We start from the raw sequence: 25,469 nt of genomic DNA, 5'->3' as shown, positions 1-25,469 counted from the left end.
TTCTATACTTTGCTCTGGTAAATAGGGGGAATGACGGCTTTGGCAGGCATGGCAGGGGGGGTTTTTTTTGACTGACTAGGCTCAAATTTGGTCTTAACATTCTTTGCATATCAAAGAATATTGTGGTCTAATTTCATAAAATTTGGTCGACAAAAACCCCCTGCCAATAATAGAACAAAACCTGCCAAAGCCGTCTTTCCCCTACTTGTTTAGGGGAAGTGGGGAAGAGAAAAGGGAAACTTCCATTGGGACATATGTATTGATAGGAATTCATTAAATAGTTCTTTAACCCTAATTAAATAAAATATTTAATAATCACTACTGGAAAATCGTGTCGGGTAGGTGAATTCATTTAATATTTGCAATATCGCCAGCAATGCGCTTTCCATGTGAACGATTTCCCTCGATCATATTGCACTGTGCGCGCCTCCCGTCCCTAGCAGAGAGAAACAATCATTGGTGTGGCCCAATTTGTCGGCTACGCATGCCGAAAATGGTGTAGGTCATTCCTCGCTTGACCAATTATGAGTATTTATTTAGAATCAAAGCGAGTTTCCAGGGCGATCCAATTGTTACCATGCGCGAGTTCGAAAAATCTACTTTTCATTTATGCTGTGGATACTCAAAAGATCAATGATCTTGAAATTGTTTGCCGTTCCATGTCTGGTGCAGCCTTAGTCGGTTGCTTACACTATAGCTGGGAAGATAGATAAAAACAGGGAGGAAATTGCCTCAATCAGTATGATCGACAGACGATCCGCTAGCTAGCGAACATCATAATCAGTTGTGGTTCGCTTTTCCTCGGTCACAGTTTGAAAGATGCAGTTAGGATAATCAGTCTCTCCCTTCTAACCGCTACTGGGATGCTGCTTATTATTTGTTCATAGTCGGCTCAAAAATTATTTCCAACGTATTTTTTGATGATTCGATGGAACGTCTTATTCATAATGAAAGTAAGTTGTTGGTTGTGAGAGTTATGCTCTTCAACATTTAATCTGAATGATTCATGATGCTGCGTTTCAGGGTTTTTGACAAAATATTATTTTTCCGCAAAGAAAAAAATAAATTCAAATTCGTTTTTTCAAAGAAGTTGCTACAATACATTAGAATGAACGTGAATTGATGGAAGCAACACCAAACCAAAGAAAAAATCCTATGGCTTTTTATCACATTTAGACGAGAAAGGCAGCATAACTGCTTGGTGGATTATCTGGATTTTTATTATATCCGTCAATTGTCGTCAATTGAGTTGTAGATCGAAAGATGAATACAAAATACTTCGAAATATTTGACATTGGTTGAAAAATTACGTGGCTGAAGCGATTTTAAAATTAGTGAAGTGAGTGCGTTGGTCAATGTTTCTAGGAGTCATTGTCTATATTATCTAGGGCTCTAGGGTATTTGTTGTGCTTGCCACACAACCCTAGTAACATTTCGGTTTTATGCTGGTTTTACTCTTGTAGAGTAAATTATGGTCTTCAAGAGCGTTATAAAACTTAAAATGTTACTTGGGAATAGTCATATTCATGCAATGGAAGGCTTAGCAAAGTTTTCTGTGGAAATGCTGATAGAACACTAAGTGCAAAAATATCAATTAATGCAAAATGCTAGGAAAAATGGGATCTATTCCCTTAAAGTGTTTTCCCTATTCGCTATTTCGACTATTCGCCAAATGTTGAACGGCTAATTTCTTCGCCAATTGTTGAACGCACGTGCATTTCGTATGGGAGTTCAACAATAGGCGACAAAATTAACCGTTCAACATTTGGCGATTTTCCCTAATTGCTAGAACAAGAAAAATGTACTAAGAGACCTAGTAGGAAAAAGGGAGTATAACTGATTCCACAATATTTTGCGTATGAGACAGAAACGATAGCCCTTAGTTCACCATTACCATCATTTATCGTAGTATATTTAGGTATATCTAGAATTTGAATTATCAGTCAACATTGTCTTTAACTTTAGTTGAATTATCAGTCAACATTGTCTTTAACGAATTGATGTTCTTCGATATTTATTTTCATCAGCGCTCATTAAATTAAACGTCTTCCAAGCGCACCTGCTTTTGATAACCGTGAGGAAATGGTTACGATTAGTGATCATAAATGATAACGAGCATATAATTCCTTGCATCCAGTGGCGAATCTAATAATGCCTGATTTTCTCAACCGTTGAATGGATCATTTCACGGAAAGATTACATCAAATCTTATTATTGCAAGCACTGTTCACTTTTACTTTTATCGACTCTCCCCTAGATGGTTTCGATATCAGACACACTTCCCACCATCAAGCAAACTTACCTATTATACTCGTACTAAGCTAGTCGTCCAAAGAACCGGTAGGAGGAAGATAATGTGGCTTAGCTTTTCGACACCCGACCAAATCACTGCCGCCCAGCTCTGGCACCGATCCGTCGAAGGGAAAGAAAGGAAAATCTTGCGCTTGCTGGTTGAAACATAAGCTTCAACAAGAGTGGCAAACACCTTCCGATGTGGAGATGGATGGCATGCTGAAAACGACAAATGGGCTAAGGAAAACGAAACTGAAAATGTTTTGGCGTTCGGTACAGAAAATCGGATTAATGTTGATAGATTCACGTGCTTCATTTGAAATTGCCTTCGTTCTCCAGCAGACGAGAGAGCAATTCTGCAGTTGGCTTTGCATCTCAGCTAGCTGAAAGTACTGCAGCAGCTGGCTATTATTCAAAGAATCGTGAACGAAACCACAATGTGCACTTGGAAGTGATTCCAATTCACAATGCCAAGTGCAGTCAGTCAGTGGGTATGTGCTAATGGGGTACCAAATTGACCCTGAGGGCACTGGAGAAAGTGTTGATTTAAAGTGTCTGTACCCTGTTCAAATCTGTTCTGAGAAGTGATGAAAAGTGTGTCATGAATTTAGATGAAGCTATTATTCAACTACCGTACCTGCTTGAGAGGATGCTACTAAAGCGATCGAAGAGATTGGTTTAATAAATTGCCTGACGGAAAGCTTTTAAATTCCTAATATTATGAACTATTCTCGAAAAAATATTTGGTACTCGTTATGAAGACCAGATGTTTCTTCAAATAGTTTTAGTTTCGAGAATTTTCTCTTTACGCACAATCAAATTACATTCAAATTTGGTAAAAATTTAGAAAGGTTATTCAAATGGCAAATGCAATCATTTAAGCATCAGGGGGCAAATTAGTCAAAATTTGAATCACTCCAATGTTCAGTCATGAACAGTTCTTAGCTGTTCATTAGTTCTTAGTTCTTGGTGGAATTCTATTTACTACTTAAATAAACATTATAGCACTCCAAAAGAATTCTTTATTTAATACTAATAATAATTCTATGATGATAAGAATAGATTCCAGAAACTGTATTGTAAAACAAATTGCACACCCAACCGGAGATTGTTAGATTATTTTACACTGACTTATATATAGGAATCTACAAAATACAAAATACCTATTAATTCGAAAATAATACACTGAGGTCTCCCTTTACGCCGTTTGTTTTTGCTTGTTTCTGGACTTTGGATTTAATGAAACATTGAGGTAACCTCACGATAAAATCAGGAGGTGGAAAATAAGGTGGACCGAGAAATTAATAAAATCTATCCGCGTAAAAGCTACTAAAAGCTAAATCGAGTCAAGTACGAGACACTGAAGACGGCCTTACTGTTGAGGTCGAAATACGTATCTGTCAAGATACAATTAAGTGATGGAATTCAATGGGATTGTACAAACTCGTCTTATGACAAGTGATTAAAATACAATATATGTTTTTAAAAATAAGTATGAAGCGATGTTTTTATTTCGAATGATTAGTTAGTTAAACTATAGTTTTACATAAATTACTTGCTACATAGTAATTATGAAATGCAATGAAACTCTACCTTCTTATATATTCCTTCTAATTTTTAATTGTAATTTACACATTTTGAAAAGTATTCAACCCACTATGTCACTCACGGTACAATGTGATTTACGTCTCATATATTTTACGCTGAACTAACTGCATCATAAATAATACATTTTAGTATCTTTCTGCTTAACTAGCCCATAAATCCCAATCTGCGAGTGCTCATTTCAGTCGCTACCGAGCCCTCCACACAGCATGTTCTTCGGTAAGGTAGTGCAAAATTGTGTTAACCCGTTGTAGAACATGAATAAATTAGCATTCCTAGCACTTTGCTCAGATGTGGAGGAGGTGGCCTCGAACGAAAAACACAAAGAATTGAAATGTTAATACCATTGACTGATCGTATCTTGTTAAAGGAGGACATACAGCAGCTCTACGCCTGTTTCGAGTGAACTACCGCCATCTCCGGAGCTCATCTATGTTCATGCATTACATCGTGACCGGATTTTCAGTGTGGCAGAGTTTCTTAAACTTGTGCTAAAAGTACTTTTCAATTGTTAGTTACTAGGCGCAAATGAAGAACTGTTACTCGAGTCAACATTTGTTATAATAAGAATAAAAAATTAAGCGTTTGCATTTTGAGACAAATGTTCTTCTTCTTCTTCTTATTGGCATTACATCCCCACACTGGGACAGAGCCGCCTCGCAGCTTAGTGTTCATTTAGCACTTCCACAGTTATTAACTGCGAGGTTTCTAAGCCAGGTTACCATTTTTGCATTTGTATATCATGAGGTTAGCACGATGATACTTTTATGCCCAGGGAAATCGAGCCAATTTCCAATCCGAAAATTGCCTAGACCGGCTCCGGGAATCGAACCCAGCCACCCTCAGCATGGTCTTGCTTTGTATCCGTGCGTCTTACCGTACGGCTAAGGAGGGCCCCTTGAAACAAATGTAATGTGTTCAATTTTAACGATAGATACGAATGAGCATACATTAATTCTTGTTGGAGACAGGAACACCCATTGTGAACAAATTCATACAATTAAAAAGCATATGATAGCACATGTTTCCTCGTATAATGCATTTGGTTGTTTAGAAAGCAGTTTAGACTAAGAGCATAAAATCGCAGTGTGGATTTAATACCAGCAAAGAAAAAGCAGACAACAATTTAAAAAAAAATCATTGTGAAGGGTTAGTTTCCCTGCTCATGTTTGGGAGTCACTTGATAATGCTGAATGATGCCATTTTTTGTGAGGTTCAATTGATTCATTAGTTACCTGTACGTTACCATCATGATCAAATCTTTATTTTGACTTTTATTTCCATGTTTTTTTATGAGTACAGTCGTCGGGGGCATCGGTCGAGTACATGGGTCTGAGTCATGAGAATGGGTCAGCTTTTTACCGACAGTCTGGAAATGGGATAACAAAATCGTTCAAAAAGGTCTCTTATAAATTATAATTCAATTTTCTTGTCCTCAAATACATTAAATCTCGCAAGATTGTAAATACGTTTGTGTGATAATATGATTTAAAAAAAAAACTTTAACTCGAAAGCGATTTGTCATACAAACTCTCTTTATATAAACTATACAAGAATTCAGTCCATTGTATAACATCGATTTTGTGGTATAAATTGCTTACGCAAAATAATTGCTAGCCCGATTTACATTCTGTCAATTTATTATTTGTCATAAGACGAGTTTGTACAATTCCATTAAATTCCACTACTTTATTGTACCTTTGACAGATACGTATTTCGAACTAAACGGTAAGGTCGTCTTCAGTGTCTCGTACTTGACTCGACTACGAGAGACACTGAAGACGACCTTACTGTTGAGGTCGAAATACGTATCAATCAGAGGTACAATAAAATAGTGGAATTAAATGGAATTGTACAAACTCATCTTATGACAAGTAAATACATTCAACTAAAAGCTTAAAGTAATTTTCGTATCAAATAATAAATTATTATTATTATCAATTATTATTATCTTTATTATAGAGATTTGCAGCCCTCGGCATCCTCATCTCTTACAATTCAATTTTACTGTCAATTTTACGCTCTTGAGAAATGTGTATGGTATTTTCTTAACCCTCTGTCTGTGCTCAAAAAACTTACGTTGTCTGTGCTCTGGTATCATATTCACCCCAAATTGAAATTACTATAACTTTTTTAATGTTTGGCCAATTTTTGATTTATGGGGCTGTTTCGAAAGATAATTTAACCTTCTGTCTGTGCTCAAAAAAACTTACGTTGTCTGTGCTCTGGGGTCAAATTGACCCCAAATTGAAATTGCTATAACTTTTTTATTGTTTTGCCGATTATGGATTTTTGGGGCTGTTTCGAAAGATAATTTATTCATCTTTCAGGTTGTAACCAAAGATTGGCTGTTGGTGGGTGGGTACATCACGGGGAGGGGCTTTAGTGAACAAGGGTACAAAAACAGTGATTTTTCATGAATATTTTACTTATATCCGAAAATCCAACCCATTTTGAACAACACCTTTTTTAAAAAGGTTATGCAGGAAGGCGTGTGCTTTGGCATGAGGCGTTGATAAGTTTAGAACTTGGCCGCCAGGTGGTGGTATATTTGAATTCATTATTTTAGACTACTCAAGATATTCCGATATATGGAATTCTCCGCACAAATTGAAAATTTGTTTAAATGGCGTCTTGATCAAAGGTCGTCTAGTGGGAATGGACTGTCTTGTGATGGAAGTAATAATTGGGAATTTTACAAATAGGCGGCAAATTGGCTGATCTTTGGTTACGCATGTAGACCCAATTGTCTTAATCCAGGGTTTTCTTGGATGACCTAACACATATTCTGTGAACACATTCTATTATTTGCAGCATCGCTGGAGCAGGTTGAATACAAAGAAAACTTTTGATGAACTCTACCACAACATTCATGTTTGCCAAAAATGCTACAAACCAAAATACATCAGATCTCACTTGGAACAATATACTCAAATATAACAGCTCACTAGCGCCGCATCTTGGAAGAAGTGCTCATTATATTGAGCACCGCTTTGTAGTCCTGGACATTCTGAACAATGTTGCCGACTACAACTTGCGTGTAGGTATAAGGGATCTCAAGCTAAAGCAATATTTCAAATATTCAAGAATATAGCAAGTACACTAGCGCCGCCTATTTGTAAATTTCCTAATTATTTATTCAGTCACATGACAGTCCATTCTCACCAGACGAACTTTGTTAAAGACGTCATCTTTAAAAATTTCAAATTAGTGCGATAAAAATATTTACAATGAGGAAAATTCCATATATCGGAATTACTTAAGTAGTCTAAAATAATGAATTCAAATATACCGCCAACTAGCGACCAAGCTCTAAACTAATCAATGCCTCATGTCAAAGCACACGCCTTCCTGCATAACCTTTCTGAAAAGGTGCAGTTCAAAATGGGTAGGATGTTCAGATATAAGTAAAATAAGCATGAAAAATCACTGTTTTTGTACCCTTTTTTACAAAAACCCCTCCCCGCGATACCCGCCCACCTATAGTCAATCTTTGGTAACGACCTGAAAGATGATTAAATTTTCTTTCGAAACAGGCCCAAAAATCCAAAATTGGCCAAAAATTAAAAAAGTTATAGCAATTTCAATTTGGGGTCAATTTGACCCCAGTGCACAGACAACGTAAGTTTTTTGGAAAAAGTACACTGTAGCGCATATTTTCAAGATTTTTCAAGCGAATTTACACCTAGGAGACAGATCTCGGCGAGTGTTACAAAACTACCAAAAATTAGGATAATCGGTTGAAAACTAGAAAAATGGCAGCCACTCAAAGTGGCCTGGGGTCATATTGACCCCAGAGCACAGAAAAAAGGTTAAGTTGCAACCAAATCTACTTGTCATAAGACGAGTTAATACAATCCCATTGAATTCCACCACTTAATTGTATCTTGACAGATACGTGAAGACAAGTGAAGACATTCCACTAAAAAGCTCAAAATAATTGTCTTAACCAAATCTAGTTTTGCTTCCTAAAAACGTTCTTCCAATTATTGGTGCTTTGTTCCAATAGTTGCGGTATTTTGTAATTTATGTTCCTATAGCTGCGAATCTCACTGGTTTCATACGGGATTCGCAAGTTGCGAATCGCAACTATTGGAACACTACCGCAACTATTGGTGCAAAGGTAAAATAAAAATAAGGTTTTTAGTAATACTTTACAAAAGATATTTGAGTTACAAGATAAACAATGTCGCTGTCGACGCTATCCGGAACATCTTTTGCTGGCTAGGATAGGGGATCTAAATGTCAATGAAGGAAAAATACATACGATTTGACAGTCAGGTACCACACATGCGACAATCTTTATCTGGTAAATATCTAAAATATCTTTTTACTTTACCGATATTGAGGGAATTTTTAAGCCTTTTTCTTTTCTTTCGAGTTGTGACATGTCAACTAATTGACCGACAATGCGGGTTGCTGTATTAAATTCATATTTTCTCAAAAAACTATAGTACCGCAACTATAGGAACACCCACAACTATCGGATCGTTTACCCTAATAATTCCAAATCAGATTAGTTACTGTGTGTCGAGTAGTAACAATATAAAAAAGATTAAAGTTTGATATTTGTTCTCTAAAATCTAGCAACCTATGGTTGATTACTCTTCCCTGACGAAAAATGATCTATAAGAATTCCTTGGATTATGTTGCATTTGATCAAATGGTAATTATTCCAAATCAGGTTAGTTACTGTGTGTCGAGTTGTAACAATATAGAAATAATTATTCGATTCAAGCTATCAATGCACTAGATGAAGTGTTTTTTCATAAACTCTCTGTTCTTTTCTAGATTAAAGTTTGATATTTGTTCTCTTTATAGTTTTTTGCTTATATCTGAGTAGAACTTATGCAATATAGAAGCGCTGAAGGGCTTATCGTAGCCAGGGAAACTGTATAAAAAAACCAGTTTGTCACTTTTCTCCTACTGCAACGCAATCCACATGAACATACTTGCAGGAGGAACAAGATGTAGAATTAATTATCGGTCAGAGGTACGCATAGGAATACATCACCGCTATAGCCATCATGCACCATAAAGGAACTTTACAGCACGATACGATGGAACGTATTCCAAACAACGTGTAAATTATGTCAAATGCAGGGCTGTTACAAACATCACATATTTTGCAGTTTTTTCCTTGGAAAATTGAATAAAATAAAATAAAATTGACGCTTGTACGGATTAAGCGTGGTTCTGGTTGGATCCTCGACGTTAGGCATAAGGACGTTAGGCATAATGTACGTTAGGCATGATGGACGTTTGGCATAATTCTGCCTTCTTTATGTCATAGGCTGTTCTTTGGGTCATTTTATGCCTAACGTCCATTATTCCTAACGTACATTATGCCTAACGTCCATTATGCCAAACGTACTTATGCCCATCGTCCTTATGCCTAACGGGGTATACCCGTTCTGGTTAGCATACGTGAAAGCACCTATGTTTAAAGTTTTCTGTAAATCAGTGTAAAGAAGGATCTAATCAGACTTAACATGGCTGGGTTCGAATTCGGGTCCAGACTAGGAATTTTTCTCGGCCCTCTTAAATTATAATTGTATACGTTATTCGAACAAGTTGGTGATTATGAAACCATAAGTGCGATAATGACAAGAAGCTCGAATAATATTCTTTTTCCTCTATCGATTTGAATGTGCGCAACAAGACTTCATACCATTATTCTTCAAGCGGCAGCTTGCATGCGAAGATTTTTATTAATTATTTGTAATAATGAATTTGAAGTAACGTATGAAGATGTTATAAAATTATAAAATTATAAATTATAAAATATCGAAACATTCATGTTAGGCAAGATCCATTATCGCAATCTACGATCCACGTAACGCAAAAATTGGGCATTTTCGAAACCCTCCTCCCCTCCTGTCACACTTTTTGTATGAAACATCTGAAAATTTTGTATGAATTGGGACACTTCGCTCAACCCCTCCCCCCTCTAAGCGTTACGTAATTTATGGACGCTCCCTTACCAAATTTCGTACTATTCGTTTATTTTAGACGCCAATGACGTGCAATCAATTGTGTGAAGAAGTGACGACGAAAATCGTCATAACTTTTGGCTGCGCGACTATCTTCGTGGTAGGCACGCGGCGCGAAGAAACCGAATAGTTGACGCGTCGTGCAATGTAATGACGAAGACTATATTTTTTTCGCTTTCTTCATACGACGAGAATGACTATTGTCAGCCAGTCTCGAACAACATTCGAAAGCTATAAAGGTGACGAGTGTTTTTCATTCGACTTGAGTCCTTTTTTCAGTGTGCTATCGTGTTTCCATTATGCCAAAAAATCTCGTTATTCTTGTACCTCTTCGAGCATACTCGAACGATGAGTTGTTTTCGAGATCGAATCGAAAGCCGTAATGCCAAACATGTTCGACTCGATAGAATTACGTTCGAATCGAGATGCGCAATGCCACCCCAGAGGTTCCAACGGACCATGTGTTCATGATTTCAAGGCGGCATACGACAATATAGATTGTGTGGCTTAGGATGGCTTTTCTGATGACTAAAACAAAAACTCCCCCCTAAAATTATAAATTTTCTATAAAAAATTGGAAATTGTCCATAAAGAAATAAGGGTAGAAGCAATGAATTTAATATAAAATTACCCTAAATAAAGCAAAATTTCCTTTAACACTAAATAATTTTCCAAGAAACAAAAAATATATAACACTTTTAACAGAAAAAATTGCAATTATACAATTTTTCATAAAAAAAATCAAAAGTTTTCATAAAAAATACAAAGTTTCCATGGACATAACAATATTAGCAAGAAAATTATTAAACTGTTTAAATAAAATGTTGTAAATAATTATAAATCCACTCCACTTGTATTGAGCTTCATATCCATTAACGGAATTGGCTCTACATTCCTGGAGGAAATTCCAAAGGAATTCTTGGAGCGATGTCGAATGTCGGAAATTTCTTCAGGAGTTCCTATGGAAATACATTCAAAAATTCTTTCAAGAATTCGATCGTAAATTCATAGAATTTCGTCCTAGAATTTTGAAAGCAGTTCTCAGGGGAAATTTCAAAGGAATGGAATGTTAAATCGTGATTTCTAAAGATCCAATTTCCGATATTTTGCAACAACCCTGCAAATGTGATGCATCAATCCGGTTTTATATGTGTCGATGTAACCCCCCATACCTCGCCTATGGTAAATTTCGCATTTTTGCGACATGGGTCAATGGTACACGCCGGGTAAGCACGTTAGGCTGACTTAAAAAAATTATTTCTTGATTCAAATGATACATAACCATTTTCGTATGAAATAATGATCTTTATTCCATACAAGAAACACGCCATTTTCATTTCTGTTGCACTATCAAATTTCTAAAAATCATAAATCGGACATTGTTGCAGAAGACTAATTTCCTAAACTAAACTATAAAACTATTTTTAATTCAAATAATCAAAAACTGTTCGTTCATCAAGCATAATAGGTTCTAGACGAAACACCAAACCAAGTTGCCAGGTATTCGTCAGTTCAACGCTGACCGCTTTTCTTGCCTTTGCGGAATCACCGCACTAACCTTGTCAATTGCATCCGATTAGATGAGGCTCGCCGAGATTTACAGTTTTCGTCTTTGTCCAATTCGCTCAGTTAGGAAACACGCAGTGCGATCATCTTGAGCTGAGTTCAATGGTAGACAGCTTCTCGATCAGGCTGGGATGATTGAAAATTGAAGAATTAGAAGGAAAGCCAACTGGGAAAAATGGCAAACTGGAGTTAGAAGAAGTTTTTACGGAATAGAATCCGTTGATGGTTTGTATTATTAGGTACCGTATATGTTAATAGCCATTGTGTTCATATGAGTGAACAATGTCCACAAAAATGGTTCAAATTCAGAAGGAAATAAGATGTAAGCGAACATTGCATAATAAACTTATTTAGATTTTTTAGGAGAACCTAGTCCTAAATTCTTTATATTGTTTAGAAATTAGACATGTTAGGCAGGCATTTGTGGAATATTTATTTATTTTAAATATGTATAGGGGAACCATGCACGGACTGAATTTTAGAAGCTTGTGGCAATAGCTCGCATGATGTGTATGCCTTTGTTTGCAAATGAATCATTTGTTTGAGAAACTGCATAAGTCCATTTTACACTATTTCGAGAAAACAACAAAAAACTGTTTTTGAACAAATTTGCACCGAATCTTTCGATTTCTTCGATACAGATCAATAGTTTTTGGCAAAACTCAACACCCTGGGGCACTTTCAGTGCGAAAAATGTAAGCAGTACTCCACAACTGCTCTTCAAAGTACGTGGACATATGTAGTTTCTCAAACAAACGAAAAAAATTTCATACATTCCAGAACAAAATTTTTTTTTCGTATTATTTGCCAGAATACGTATTTTTGGACGAGGATTCAGAATATATAAAAATCTCATTTTGGCCAAAAATGTTACATATGCAGTTTCTCAAACAAACGGTTCAAATCTTCTTAAAATACAATGTCCGTATTCTTGTCTTCTAGTCGTGTCAACACTGTTACTAAACCAGAACCAAATTATTACCCTATTGATACATGTGTTGTGTATAATATATAATCTACCTATATCTTTTTGTATATATGAATGGTTTGTGTTTATATATAGTTTTCTTTCATATGAAAGTAAAATTGTGGAAATTGTGAAGAATAAAATTACGATTTGTATGGAATTTTTGTATGGGGAGTTCACGTTCCCGAGCAGGAGCGACGACCTCGATAACAGAAATTGGTATGAACTAGCCTAAACCAAAAAATAATACCAAAAACTTATATGCAGAATACTTGAGGAATAACATACTAAGGTATTTCAAAACCAAACGAATAATTATTGCTTATGCACTTGGTATTGAAATTCAATTTAATAACTGAGTATGTTATGGCTTAAGTATTGTGCATATTAGTTTTTGTTATTATTCCCCTCGTATTTTACCTCTTATACAGGGCTAATTTATAACAGAGTATGGTATCAATAACAGAATTAGGTATTATTGAGCCAATTTCTCCTGCTCGGGTATCGCACATTTCTGACCACTATACAGAGAAACGAATATCGGGAAAACGAGTCATCAAATAAATATTGAATGTGTAGAATAGTATTTGTTCAGCATAAAATTGAAAGAACAATTCCAACAAGGTTACCCATCCGTAATCTGTGCATCGGACCAGGCGTTGACCAATAAAGCGATTCATACATCGCAGCTGATTTGTTATTCACATCTACGCTCTACGCGCTTATTTCAAGCCCCCAACCGCAACATCTCGACTAGATTCTCAGCAATTTTCTTCATTTTTCAGGCTTTTCAAACCCTTCCTAGCGACCGACAAAACGCGATGCGCAAGCTCCAATATCATCGGCCATGCGCCACTTCGCTATTCATCACAACGAACCCGTCCGTCGTATTTCCTGGCGGGTACGGTGCCAGTGTGGTGTAGTGAGAGCACATCGCGCCAAGAGAAGTAAACTGAGGCAGAACATGCCTTGCACCACCGACCGTTGTTGCGTCGAGTCGGTGTACAGACCACAGACATCAGTTCCAGTATGGTTGCCGACTCGTGCAGAAGCATGCAGCGAACGACGTGATAGAATAATTTGCTCTCGTGTTTCTTGGTTTCGAACGACCCTTGGTGGACCGAACGGCCGGGGTCTCTTGTTTTTGTAGCCTAGTGGCTGTTGTACGCGTTGTGCGCCCATCCCCTGAGTAAGTAAGAGGAAGAACAAGACATTCTGTCTGCCGGTCATTGATCATGATGCTGTGCAAATAACGAGTGCGCCCAGAATGGAATAGCGGGATTAACCAGTGTTACTTATTGGCTACTGTCGTGTTGGTATGCTGCAGTTTATGAGGACAAATTAAGGAACTTCGGTGTCACGCCGTAGAGAAGGATTAATTAGCGAGGTTCGTCGCCTGATAACCTTTTCGTTGAAATCGACAACTACCGCAAAGTGAAGCAGAATAACAGCAATTTGGTGCTGCGTGATTCAGTATGGATTAATTCGTTTCCGTTGTAGTTAAAAATGATCGAATCGCGTTCTGATTCGGCATCCGTTTCCCATTAGCAATAAGCCCTATTATGCTAATGATCATCCTAAACTAGTCTAATTGAGTTTGTGGGTGAAAGAGAATCAAATCTGAAATCGAATTAATTTGCTCGTTTGGGTTGAGATAAGTGCTAAGAGAAAGAAGAGAAAAGAAAATAAGAGAAGCAGTTTCATTTCCATATTGTTCGATTAACCAAACAACAGCATTAAGGCAAAGTGAGCAGTGCGTAAAGTAGTTCATATTGAAACAACGGTAATATGGATATCAGTAGCCGGAATTCGAACCGGTGGCCTCGGTTTAGAATGCATCCTCTAGTGGTGATTACCTCAGCGATATGGCTGTTTGCGTTGATGAGTGTATCGGAAGGAACTGGTGAGGATTCTCCCACACAAGATTTTGGTAAGTGTATGGTTTCATTTGATTTCAAGCAAAAATATTAATTCAGTGTAGATGGACAAATCTAAAAACTCCGAAAATTCTTTGAAACATTTATTTTTATTTGCCATTTTTGTTTTGTTTTCAAGCATATATTGTTTCTTTGTTAATGCAGCTTCTATTTCTATTCCGAGTTTTTATCCAAATCTTCAAAGGATGTTATATTGTATATGGAATAATTTATAAAAATATGCAAACATCCTCATGGCCCATATAAAACTTCATAATTTCTAAAGTTCTGCCATGATATGATTGTTTTGTAGACCATATTTTGACCGGTTGGAACCGGTTAATGGGTTGCTGAAAATAAGCAAATCTCATCATTACTTCATACTTTCAAAAGGTCTCTCATTCTATGGTAGATTTGTCATGGACCTTATTCGATCTCATTGGAATTGGTGTTCTGGTTCGAGTGGAGATGTTACCCAGAAATATTAAAGGTATCATATATTGCAATAACTTTCGAAAACATGATGTTTGATTTTCTTCTTCTTTCTCAACAGCCCCACATTTCAACTGGAACTTGGATCGCTTTTCAAGTTTGAATCAGCATTAGTGCAGTTATTTATAGAAAGCTTTTCTATGCCCACTAATTGCATAAATATGTTTTTTGTGGCAGTTACTAGTATGAAATGCCGCTACGTTTAAAATCATGAATTATGGCACAGAAAGCACAAAAATACGATGCTATGACTTATAAAATCATAAAGTTTGATGTCAAGATACAATTAAGTGGTGGAATTAAATGGGATTGTACAAACTCGTCTTATGGCAAGTGAAGACATTCCACTAAAAAGCTAAAAATAATTCTCTTAACAATAGAAATAAATCTTATACGTTGACGATATCTTATTATTTGATTTTAAAAGGTAGAACTAATATTGTTTGCTTTGAAAGGAATTTAGATGATTGAACTGTACTTTCATAAAAAAAATTTCTTGATCAATGTCGCTTTACATCACATTGTTGTTGCCTCTTTAAATTTTTGTTTCTTTCATTATTTCACCGTTTCACCAAACATTGAGAGTGTGCGAGATTGAGAAAAACATTGCCTATGAATTATATGCTGGGGTGATTTGAAGTGTGCCGGAAAAGCAATAGCTGTGACTGGAATTAGTGCTGCACACTTCAAATAATTAAATAGCTGTTTGAAACGATGCTTAGTAAGGATAATTGATTTTTAAAACCCTATTTCAAAAAAAATATGTGTTGAACTGTTCAGAGATCAAATCTCCCAGGAATCAGGGAATTGTAACTTGACTCTTGACGCAAAGTCTTACTTTAACACCATAAAAGAATGCCAAACGGTACCCATTTACTTAGTTAGAGGATGCATTCTAATATATAGTTATCAAACAAAATGTACATAATGCCTTTACGGTTAATACTTTTACATCAACACATTTTCTCTCCACTAATGTCCGGTGATTTTCAGAATTATTGCTGATGCAAAACATGAAATAAACTTTCTCACATCCATTAAATTCGGTTCAAAAATGGCTATAATTTGTATACAATCCGCCAAACAAATAGATTCATGATAAGCTAGCATGAACGTAGATAGAGCAAGTTATGAAAAAAGCGAGTTTATTATAGTCTGCTTGACTCTTAGATATGAAACACTTCAATGCAACACTGTATAGGTGATCAGTAACCATCGGCAAATAGTGGCATGTGAAAGCATAGCTTATCGCTTTGTTTATCGTCCGACGTAGTCACGCTTATTCGTCTTCCACCTCAAGTGGGATACTTATCCTATGTCATCAATTAGATTTCGTTTTCTTTCGAACGATTTCATGCTTTCCATCACTTCATCGATCCCCCATCCTATGCTCTGCGAAGTCAGTCCCAAATGTAACTAACAGCCTCTTTTGGCGATATTGCTTCCCGCTGGGGAAGATTCCTAAAAACGTCGATCGGAGTATAACACCATGCTTCTTCCATGAGTTAGATCTACACAAATTATTTTTTTATTTTTTAAATTAGTGATACGTAGGAAAGGTGAAAAGCTACAATCGTGAAATACTAGCTACCAGACAATTTGTAGACAATAATAAGTTTTTGGACATAAAATTACTACATTTTTTTTTAAATGTGAAAATTATAAATATAGATGGTTTGCTATTATTATTATTTATGTTAACCGAGATTCCATACCCTTAAAAAATGTTACAATTGAAAAATTATGGAAGAATTTGATTGGGTAGGGTGATATATTGTTCAACTCTCTCCTATTCACTCTTTTTTCAACGCAACTATCTCAAGGCCGTTGAGTTGAAACCCCAGAGTATGATTAGTGAGTGGCAGTGGCGGTGAATTCGATGATGATCCTCTACATATGTCATCCGTCATTTAAGCTCCTCGAACAACAGTTCGACTTCCCAAATGATTATAGTATTTCATGTATCTTTTTAAAAGGACTTCAACTGTTGCCACTCATTAGTACAAAATAGAATTACTCATTTTGACTCATATATAAAATTCATCGCATGACAATTTATCATAAAGCCAAGTATTTGTAGCTTGTCAGTCGCCCTCAAACGGGTGATTCAAGAACTTAATCATTGAGCATTAAAACAACGGTTGTCGACTTTCTATTTCGTGCTGTTTAATTGAATTTCACTACTTTGTATCTCAAGGGTAAGGTTGGCTGCGTACATTTGTTTACATATAGTAAATCCACCCCGCATTTTCTTGGGCTGCCCATGGTTCGTTCTACTCACTAGGATGTAAATGCTTCTCAAGGCAAGCAGCCAGTACGCATACTTCGAGGTGTAAGTTCAGCTCGGAACACTAAACGCGATGCCCGGTCGTGTCAGCTATCTTTGCTATTACTTGTCCATCTTCGTCCTTAATGTGGAATGTCTATTAATTGGCATAGACCGAACCCTAGTAACATTTTGGTTTTATATTGGTGTTATCTTCTAGAGTAAGTTATGGTCTTCAAGAACGTTATAAAACTTTAAATGTTACTTGGGAAATATGTACATTAATCTATCGAGATACCCACACGCAATTGGCAATTTGTCACAACTCTCCTGTCGTCTTGCGTTTTACTTCTAATAATTGTGTAACGGTTTCCAGTAAATTTCATCAACATATTTTCTTTCTTTTCTATCACTTGTCATAAGACGAATTTCTTTCTTTCTTTTCTATTTTAAGTTCGTTTATTTGATGTGCTCAGGCGTGTTTTACTTTTTTTGTGATATGTAAAAATATTATGCCTTTGTAAGAAGAATAATTTTGTTCTACCTTATTGTCACTCGATTTGAGGACATTTATTTAAAATATATAATATTTCAAAAGCATGAACATTCTTTGTTATTCAAAAAAAAATCGTTGGCAATAAACCTTTCTATCTGTATGTAATTTAATATCGTGAATAAAAATAATATTAATTGTAGTATTCAAAGGTGACCCATTTTGCCCCTCTGTTTGACCCATCTTACCCCGGCATTTTTTGATAGACAAAAAAATGGACTTTTACTTTAATGACTCAAAATGGAATGAAAAGTGCAATTTTCGTTATTTACCCTAGGCATATAGATCATAAGTTACTTTTATAGATCCATGTTGAAAAATTAAATTAAAATGTTTTTGTTTTTAGGCTTTGATGGTTCGTCTTAGGCAACCCATCTTGTCTCATCCTACCCTAAATATTGCTAAAAGTACATATTTCAAAAGAAATTAGCTAGGGCCAAAAATCTCTCAAGTAAAGAGATAAAAATAAGAAATTATTGGTGGTCTCAAAAAATATAAACACTTCCAGGCTTCAACCACCCAGACAAAAATTCCATCAGGAATTCATCGGAAAATTATCCAGGGATTTCTTCGGAAAATCCTCCAAAAATTAATTCAGAAATATCTCTAAAGAGGAAAATTTCAAGAATTCCTTCGGATTGCATTCAGAAATTTGTCTAGTGGTTCCTTGGAAATTATCTTTAGAAAATCTCTCGAGAATACCTTCGTAAAATACTGTGGAGATTTCTTCAGATATTCTTTCAACATTTCTTCAAGAATTCCATCAAGATTTTTTCAAAAATTTATTTGAGAATTCTTCCGGTTTTCTGGGAATCCTTTTAGATTTTAATTCGGTACTTCTCAATGAATAGTTCTGGAAATTTATTCAGGAATACCTGCTGAACTTGCTACGAAAATTCTTTCAGAAAATCATTTGGAGATTCCTTTGAAATTTCCTTTACGAGCTCCTTTAGAAATTCCTGTTGCAATTTTCCTTCGGAAATGTTTTAAGAAATTCATTGGGAACCTCCTTTAGGAGTTCCTTTGAAAATTATTCTATAAATTCGTTCGGAATTACAGTTGATACAAAAATATGAAATTGCTAATGTCGCTCCCGTTCGCGTGATGGTTTGATTGGATTTTTTCTTGTCATAAGACGAGTTTGTACAATCCCATTTAGTTAGGAAAATTATTTTGAGCTTTTTAGTGGAATGTCTTCACGTGTCCTAATACGAGTTTGTACAATCTCATTTAATTCCACCACTTAATTGTACCTTGACAGATACGTATTTCGACCTCAACAGTAAGGCCGTCTTCAGTGTCTCGTACTTGACTCGACTTGGATTTTTTCCACAAATATTCCAGAAATATTTTTGAACCTTGGGAAATTCCTTTAAAAATTATATGAATATTGCTTTTGAAATTCCTACGAGAATCTCTTCAGAAATTTATTCGGAAATTTATTTTGGTATATTTGGAGGAGCTCTTTAAAAAATCTTTTAGGAATTCGTTATTCCTTTGAAATTTCCTCCAGGAATTCCGAAATATCATCCAGGAATTCCTTTGGAAAGTCCATTCGGGAATTCTTTCGAACAAAATCAAAAAGCAAATAGCAAAAATTCCTCTCAAATTCATTTACTTTTTTTACGAAAATTCTTTCAGGTTTTCATTCGAGAATTCCTTGAAAAATCCATTAGGGGTTATTCCTGAAATTCATTCTGGAATTCTTTCATTGACTGATCTTTAAAATTCCTCCAGAAATAATTTAGAAAATTACGCTTATAATTCTTATGGATACTACCTTTATGATTTCTTTGGAAAATCATTCGATAACTCCTATGGAAATTAAACTAGGAATTCCTTAGGAATTTCCTGCAGAAATTGTTTAGAAAAAACCTTAGTAATTTTGTATTTTTTAATACATTTCTTAAGAATTTGCTTTGTGAATTTTCAATAGAATTCACCTGAGAGAGAGAAGACATCTGCCTTGTTTACGTTCATCATAATGTCACCGCGAACCAGTTACTGCGAACCGGAAAAGTAAATACAGCGATGCAACTTCAAATAGTCGTAACCAAAATTATTTATTTGGCAATTTATGTTCGCAAGTTTTTTTTTATATTTACTGCAGTAAATTGAGCCCGTAATTATCAATGTAAATGACCCCGTATTATGAGAAATCATTTTTATTTCACGTTAGGAAGTTCACAACTATTAAAAACAGCAAATTTAAACAAGTTTTTATTGGAGTGAAACATGTTGCTTCCGACGTTATGAAATGCTACTTTGATTTGTTGAGTTTCTACTGTTTCCACACTAATATAGAAGAAGAATACATAGTAAATATAAATGATCTGTCAGCGAGCAGGCTTCTTTCTGTCAAGAACTCACAAAGCCATTCCCAATTGATCTCCCGAATACATTCTTAGATTTATCCAATTTATCCCAACTATTTTTTGCCCATAGATCGGAACAACGATCTCCATAAATGCTCAATACATTTTTAATTGTGTGATTTGATTTGCACGTTTATTTAATTTATGAATCATTCTCATATTTTGAGAATGTTTAGCAACTGAAACTGAAGTTTAGCAACTGAAACTCGGGGAAGAAAGTGGGGCTGGGTCAGCCACACCTTACGTAAGGGCGGAACGATATCTGAGAACAAGCATTAGATTGAAACCCAGCTGGACATTGCAGTAGAGGCAGGGCTAAAGGTTCATGGCAGTGTGGCCTGTATAAAGTAATAAAGTAATTCAGGATTTCTCACTTACTCACGTGACAACAGAATTGTCCACCATTTTATCCGGAAAACTTACTGTGCGATAAATTCCAACGACAACGATGCACATAGTAATAAATGAGCTTTCGTGCTTTCATTGATGTTAGTTACACTTATATAAAGTTTAACTAATGTTATAAATTGATTCTGGTCATTTTTGACGACATTTGATTTTTATTTTGATTAAATATATGGCATGTATTTGAAATTGCCGATCTTTCTGAAAAACCCAGATTAATCCAGCTAGCGGTGTGTCGAGAAAAATTCTTTAGAGAGGTCAGATAGAACAAATATAAAGCAATTAATGGTTTTGACTGTTATATAGGCTTTCAAAAATGTGGCAAATTTGGATCGTGGAGGAACCATATCAAAACCGTCATAAAATCGGGTGTAGACGAAATCAGGGGCAGAACTAACATGCTAAAAATCGAATCATCACTGTATCTTGTACATATTCGTTCTTGGAATGATGCTATGGCAGTTTCATGGCAAAAAATTGAAAATAGTAGTTTGTGCAACTAGTTGCAAAAAGATGATTTTTTTTAGCACGAGTTATTATTATTATTATAATCTTTATTAAAGAGGTTTTTAGCCCAAGGCTAGTTCACCTCCGTAGCACGAGTTGTACGTTTATCCAACAAGGCTTGCCGAGCCAACTGTAAACCAGGTATTATGATCATAAATTGCAAAATATTTTTTTATGAAGTTACATTGTAAACAAATAATCAATCAAAAGCCTGAATGCGTCCATTTTTGAAAGAATTGAAACCAAAAATAGTGAACTATTCAAATTACACATGTTCCAAAATCTGAAAAAAAATCACGGTATCTTCGAAATATTGAGAATGTAGCTAAAACTATTTTGAGACCCTATTCCGACTACAAGCTTTATCAGGATAAAGCTATAATAAGGAGGCTCTTGATGTCAAAGTTGTCGTGTAACATCTCGTAATCTAAACAAACTATAAGCGTCACCTTTTAGAAAACCAAGAGTGTTCAAACGTATGTAGCAAGCATTTTTGACAAACTACATCCTATTTAAATTATTATTAGGAAGTAACTTCATCATTATCGGATAATAGTTAAAGAATAAAAAATGGATTACCTAATAACTTTCCCTCAAAACCACAAACGCTCATTATTAATGAAATTTATTTGTTTAACGATAATTCAAACCACCGGCAAAATTAGCTCAAATCCTATTCTCGGTTGTGTATGAAAAGCTTGTGGTAGATAGAAGTGGGTTTCGCCGGAGACTAACGGGAAGACTTGATACATTGAATTTCCCTGATTAAAGCAGAACTCGTCATCTCCTAACTCACAAACCAATTGAGTAGCTTACTCCGATATATGTGTAATTAGTCCTACAAAGGGTTTCAAAATTCCATCAACCGAGCTAGCGATTTTTGGATTTCAAGGTTTTAATTATATTCACGGGAATCAAATTGAACATGAGTTATGAATAGTTTTAATCGAATGATTTAAGATAAACGCAATTGAAAAACGCTCATTTCTATGAACATTGAAGTTACTCCTCCTTCTCTTAATGGAATATTTCTGTTCCAAAAAAGCGTGACTTGAGACAATTTTCAGTCTGTTTTCGTCGATGACATTTGACTTCAATAGCTACGAATTCACACACATTTTAAATATTCATGTAAGAAAAACCTGGCAGCAGAATAGAACTGCTATCGACTACGCGGCTACTCAGATCTCTCTTTGAACGTGCTCGAAAAGTAAGTTAGTTCTTAATACCTAATATTCTGGCTAAAATGTTTATGGTCAATTTAATACAATGGGCAGAAACTTAATGAATAATGAAACAGGCCGTCCTATACAACTTGTTGTGAGTAAACAAGTTAAGACCAAGTGTCCCAAAACTAAGTGAATTTTTTAAATGCATTTTACGAATAAAGAAATAGTTCTTGGGCTTCTTATAAAAAAGTTTTTTTTTTGTAAAGAAATATATTGGCTAAAACTTTCGAGCCCAGAATCCGATCAACCCAATTTTCAATGGGAATCAATCGTACAGGATTCCCCGCCGAACACAGTTTTTCGCGAGTATATTGGTTGATAAAAACTGATTGGAAAAGTTGGCCTGACTTTCCACGCCTTTTTTGCTCAAAAATGTATTTTGACCATAGTTTCTGATCCCGTCTGCTAGTTCTCAATAGACAGCAATGGGACGGGATTCCCTGTCGGGGAGCTAGATTTTTTCACTCGTCTTCGTCAAAAGAAAAAGTATTTTGACCATAACTTCTGAGCCCATAGTCCGATCCGGTCAATTTCAATAGGAAACAATGGAACAGGATTCTGCGTCGAATGCACTTTCGGTTAAGGGTAGGTGCCTGAAAAATAGGCTAGACTTTTCCACTCGTTGTTGCCTAAAAAAAATATTTTGACCATAACTTCTGAGCCCATAGTCCGATCCGGCCAATTTTCAATAGGAAATAATGGGACAGGATTTTGAGTCGACTGCAACTTGTTGCGAGCAAATCGGTTAAGGGTAAGTGCCTGAAAAGTGGGCTAGACTTTTTGCGCACATACACACACACAGACATCACCTCGATTCGTCGAGCTGAGTCGATAGGTTTATAACACTATGGGTCTCCGAGCCTCCTATAAAAAGTTTGTTTTTGGAGCGAACATATAGTCTTTACGTATGCTTTGTATACGAGAAAGGCAAAATACCAAACATCTAGTATAACTGATTGGATAATATACTTTAGCATTAGTATATTATCATCCGTCATAATACATAATGAAATTATGGATTTCGTGACGATTCTTAAGTGCTACAAACGAAAAACACAAAAAATGATGAGCCAACGTTGCTTCCAGGCCTAACATTACATCCCGTCACCCTATGCTTGTAAAAAGATCCGAAGAAAGGCCGTGAAGGAGAATTTTGAGGGTCAAAATTAAATTGTCCTGTGAGCTGGGGCGAGTTTATCACCCTTCGTTGTATTCGGAAACATATTGTGTGCGAATACTACTTGCTCATGCTTGAGTATTCTAATTGCTCATGGGAGAACATGGAAAATCGCTCTCCGCTGATCTTGGCAACAGGTTGAGGCGATAGCTAGACATCGCTCAGGACGGAGATCTTTCAAGTCAGCCCTTTGCTTCACTGATGTACATGACTGATTAGCAGTGATGGACAATGTCAAAAAATGTCATGAGCAATCCCATCCCATTGCTAATTTGCTAATAACTTTTTTTCAAAAGTTATTTACAATTCCCGGTGCCGGTCTAAGTAATTTTCGGTTTGGAAATTGTCTCGACTTCCCTGGGCATAAAAGTATCATCGTGTTAGCCTCATGCAAAAATGGTAACTTGGCTTAGAAACCTCGCGGATGTAATGCCAATAAGAAGAAGAAGCATGAGAACGAAATTTTATAAATTGCACGGAATGTCATGACAATAATATCATTTCGCACTATTCTGCTCTCACGCCGCCAATTTCAGATTAATTGCCATGACCTATTAATAAAAGTGTTAGTATCTTTTGAGGGCTACATGTTTATATAAAACACACAAATGTAAATAACTTGTGAAAAAAGTTAAAAACAAATTATTCCCATGATATAGAAATGACATTTCCCGTCGTAAGTAAAAAGTAAGTTAGTAAGTATGGACAGTTTCTTTACAAGATCCTTGCCTTAGATGATCAGACCTGGATCCATCGACGAGTATACTTTGGTGAATAGATGAGTCGTAAGAATAAAAGGTAGCAAGTTATAGTTTAGTACATTTTGAGTAGTAAATGTCAAATAACTATGATAAATGTAGTTTTTACTTCTGATTTCCTGTAATTTGCTCTGGACGTTGCTACTCGTGTCTTAGATGTCCGCGTGTTTTTTTTTGTTTAAGATGTGTTTAAGATTTCCTTGCTTGTGTCAGGAATTCCCTGATAATTCCAGGTTTTCCATTTTTTTACATGTAGTAGACAGTGTTTATTTTTAAATGGTATTGTGGGGGAATTTGCCCTATATATCAATTTTTATATCCTATGTAATGCTTTCGAATAAAACTGTTTACTTCCTATTTATAAAACACACCGAAGTTAACAAATGTTAGCAATTCTGTTAAATGAAGATAGTCTTTTTACTGTGCCCGGGCTCACTGATCTTGTGTGGCTTTACCGTACTACGATACAACAGTCATACACGACTACCAATGCCAAGTTCTAAAACCAGATTAATTCACACGGCGGTGATGGTGCCTTTCTCGTTAATCACGAATGTCAAACTCTTATTCAAATATCAATTTACTTTCGATTAAACTTGCTGTTACTTTAAAACAAAATTAATTCAAGCCGCCCAAATCGATTTGTAATTTCATTCAATTGTTTATAGAATGTATAATTGTATGGGCCTACATATTACCAGTCGCCTATTGAATCTCCATTACTTTCAGCTGTATATGAAAAGGTCTGTTTTAGAGTGATCCTATAGCCTTTACGTACACCTATGATACAAGAAAAGCAAAAACCGATGGCGATCCAAAAAGCGGATGAAACTAATCCAAACGAAAACGAATTTAATAAAGCTTCGTGCTGTAGATTAATCTGGTGGTGAGGCGGCGTGTTTAGTTGCAGACACTATTGGTCATGCGCAACACAATGCCGGTATGTTTTGCTAAAATAACTTCCTTTTGCGAATGTACCTACTTGTGATGAAGATCTCATTCAGATGGTTATTAGCAGATTAAGGTGGCAACTTCAGTGAAAGCTGAAGTGTTTCGATAGATTGTTGTGAAGGTGGAGCTTGTTTCAATGAAAGTTTTGGTTTTCAATTATCATTATCGCGTACTTGTCACAGACAAACATACATAACATCTACAAATTTCGAATTGTTTAGCTTTTTAGCGATTCATCCAGATTTACGGTAGATGTAACGAATTATTTTTGTGCACATTGCGTTTCCACAGTTATTAACATTCCCAAACAAAAATTTTGTCTTTTCAGCTCAGTCACATTATGCATGTTTTGCTTTGATGCCGCACGTCTTACCGCTACTCTAAAGCAGACATCATGATTCACATTATAAGCAACTT

General features: G+C 35.8%; 2 protein-coding genes across 2 annotated transcripts in view; both read left to right on the top strand.

Annotated features, from left to right (window-relative positions):
• The window catches only part of LOC134213800 (rho guanine nucleotide exchange factor 7), an 81,616-nt gene extending 68,270 nt beyond the window's left edge, over positions 1 to 13,346 (top strand). The window contains exon 10 of the mRNA XM_062693151.1: positions 13,209 to 13,346. The gene's annotated coding sequence lies outside the window, so the exon portion shown is untranslated. The remainder of the gene's footprint in view (positions 1 to 13,208) is intronic.
• An 858-nt stretch (positions 13,347 to 14,204) lies between these two features.
• LOC134213805 (uncharacterized) overlaps positions 14,205 to 25,469 on the top strand; it is a 94,977-nt gene continuing 83,712 nt past the window's right edge. Inside the window, exon 1 of the mRNA XM_062693157.1 lies at positions 14,205 to 14,353. Within this exon, the coding sequence (XP_062549141.1) occupies positions 14,212 to 14,353 (142 nt within the window). The 5' untranslated portion in view covers positions 14,205 to 14,211. The remainder of the gene's footprint in view (positions 14,354 to 25,469) is intronic.

The sequence above is a fragment of the Armigeres subalbatus genome, chromosome 2 (assembly GCF_024139115.2).
Source record: "Armigeres subalbatus isolate Guangzhou_Male chromosome 2, GZ_Asu_2, whole genome shotgun sequence".
NCBI classification, from domain to species: domain Eukaryota; kingdom Metazoa; phylum Arthropoda; class Insecta; order Diptera; family Culicidae; genus Armigeres; species Armigeres subalbatus.
The sequence above is the reverse complement of the archived record's forward strand: the minus strand, read 5'-3'. Positions and strand labels throughout refer to the sequence as shown.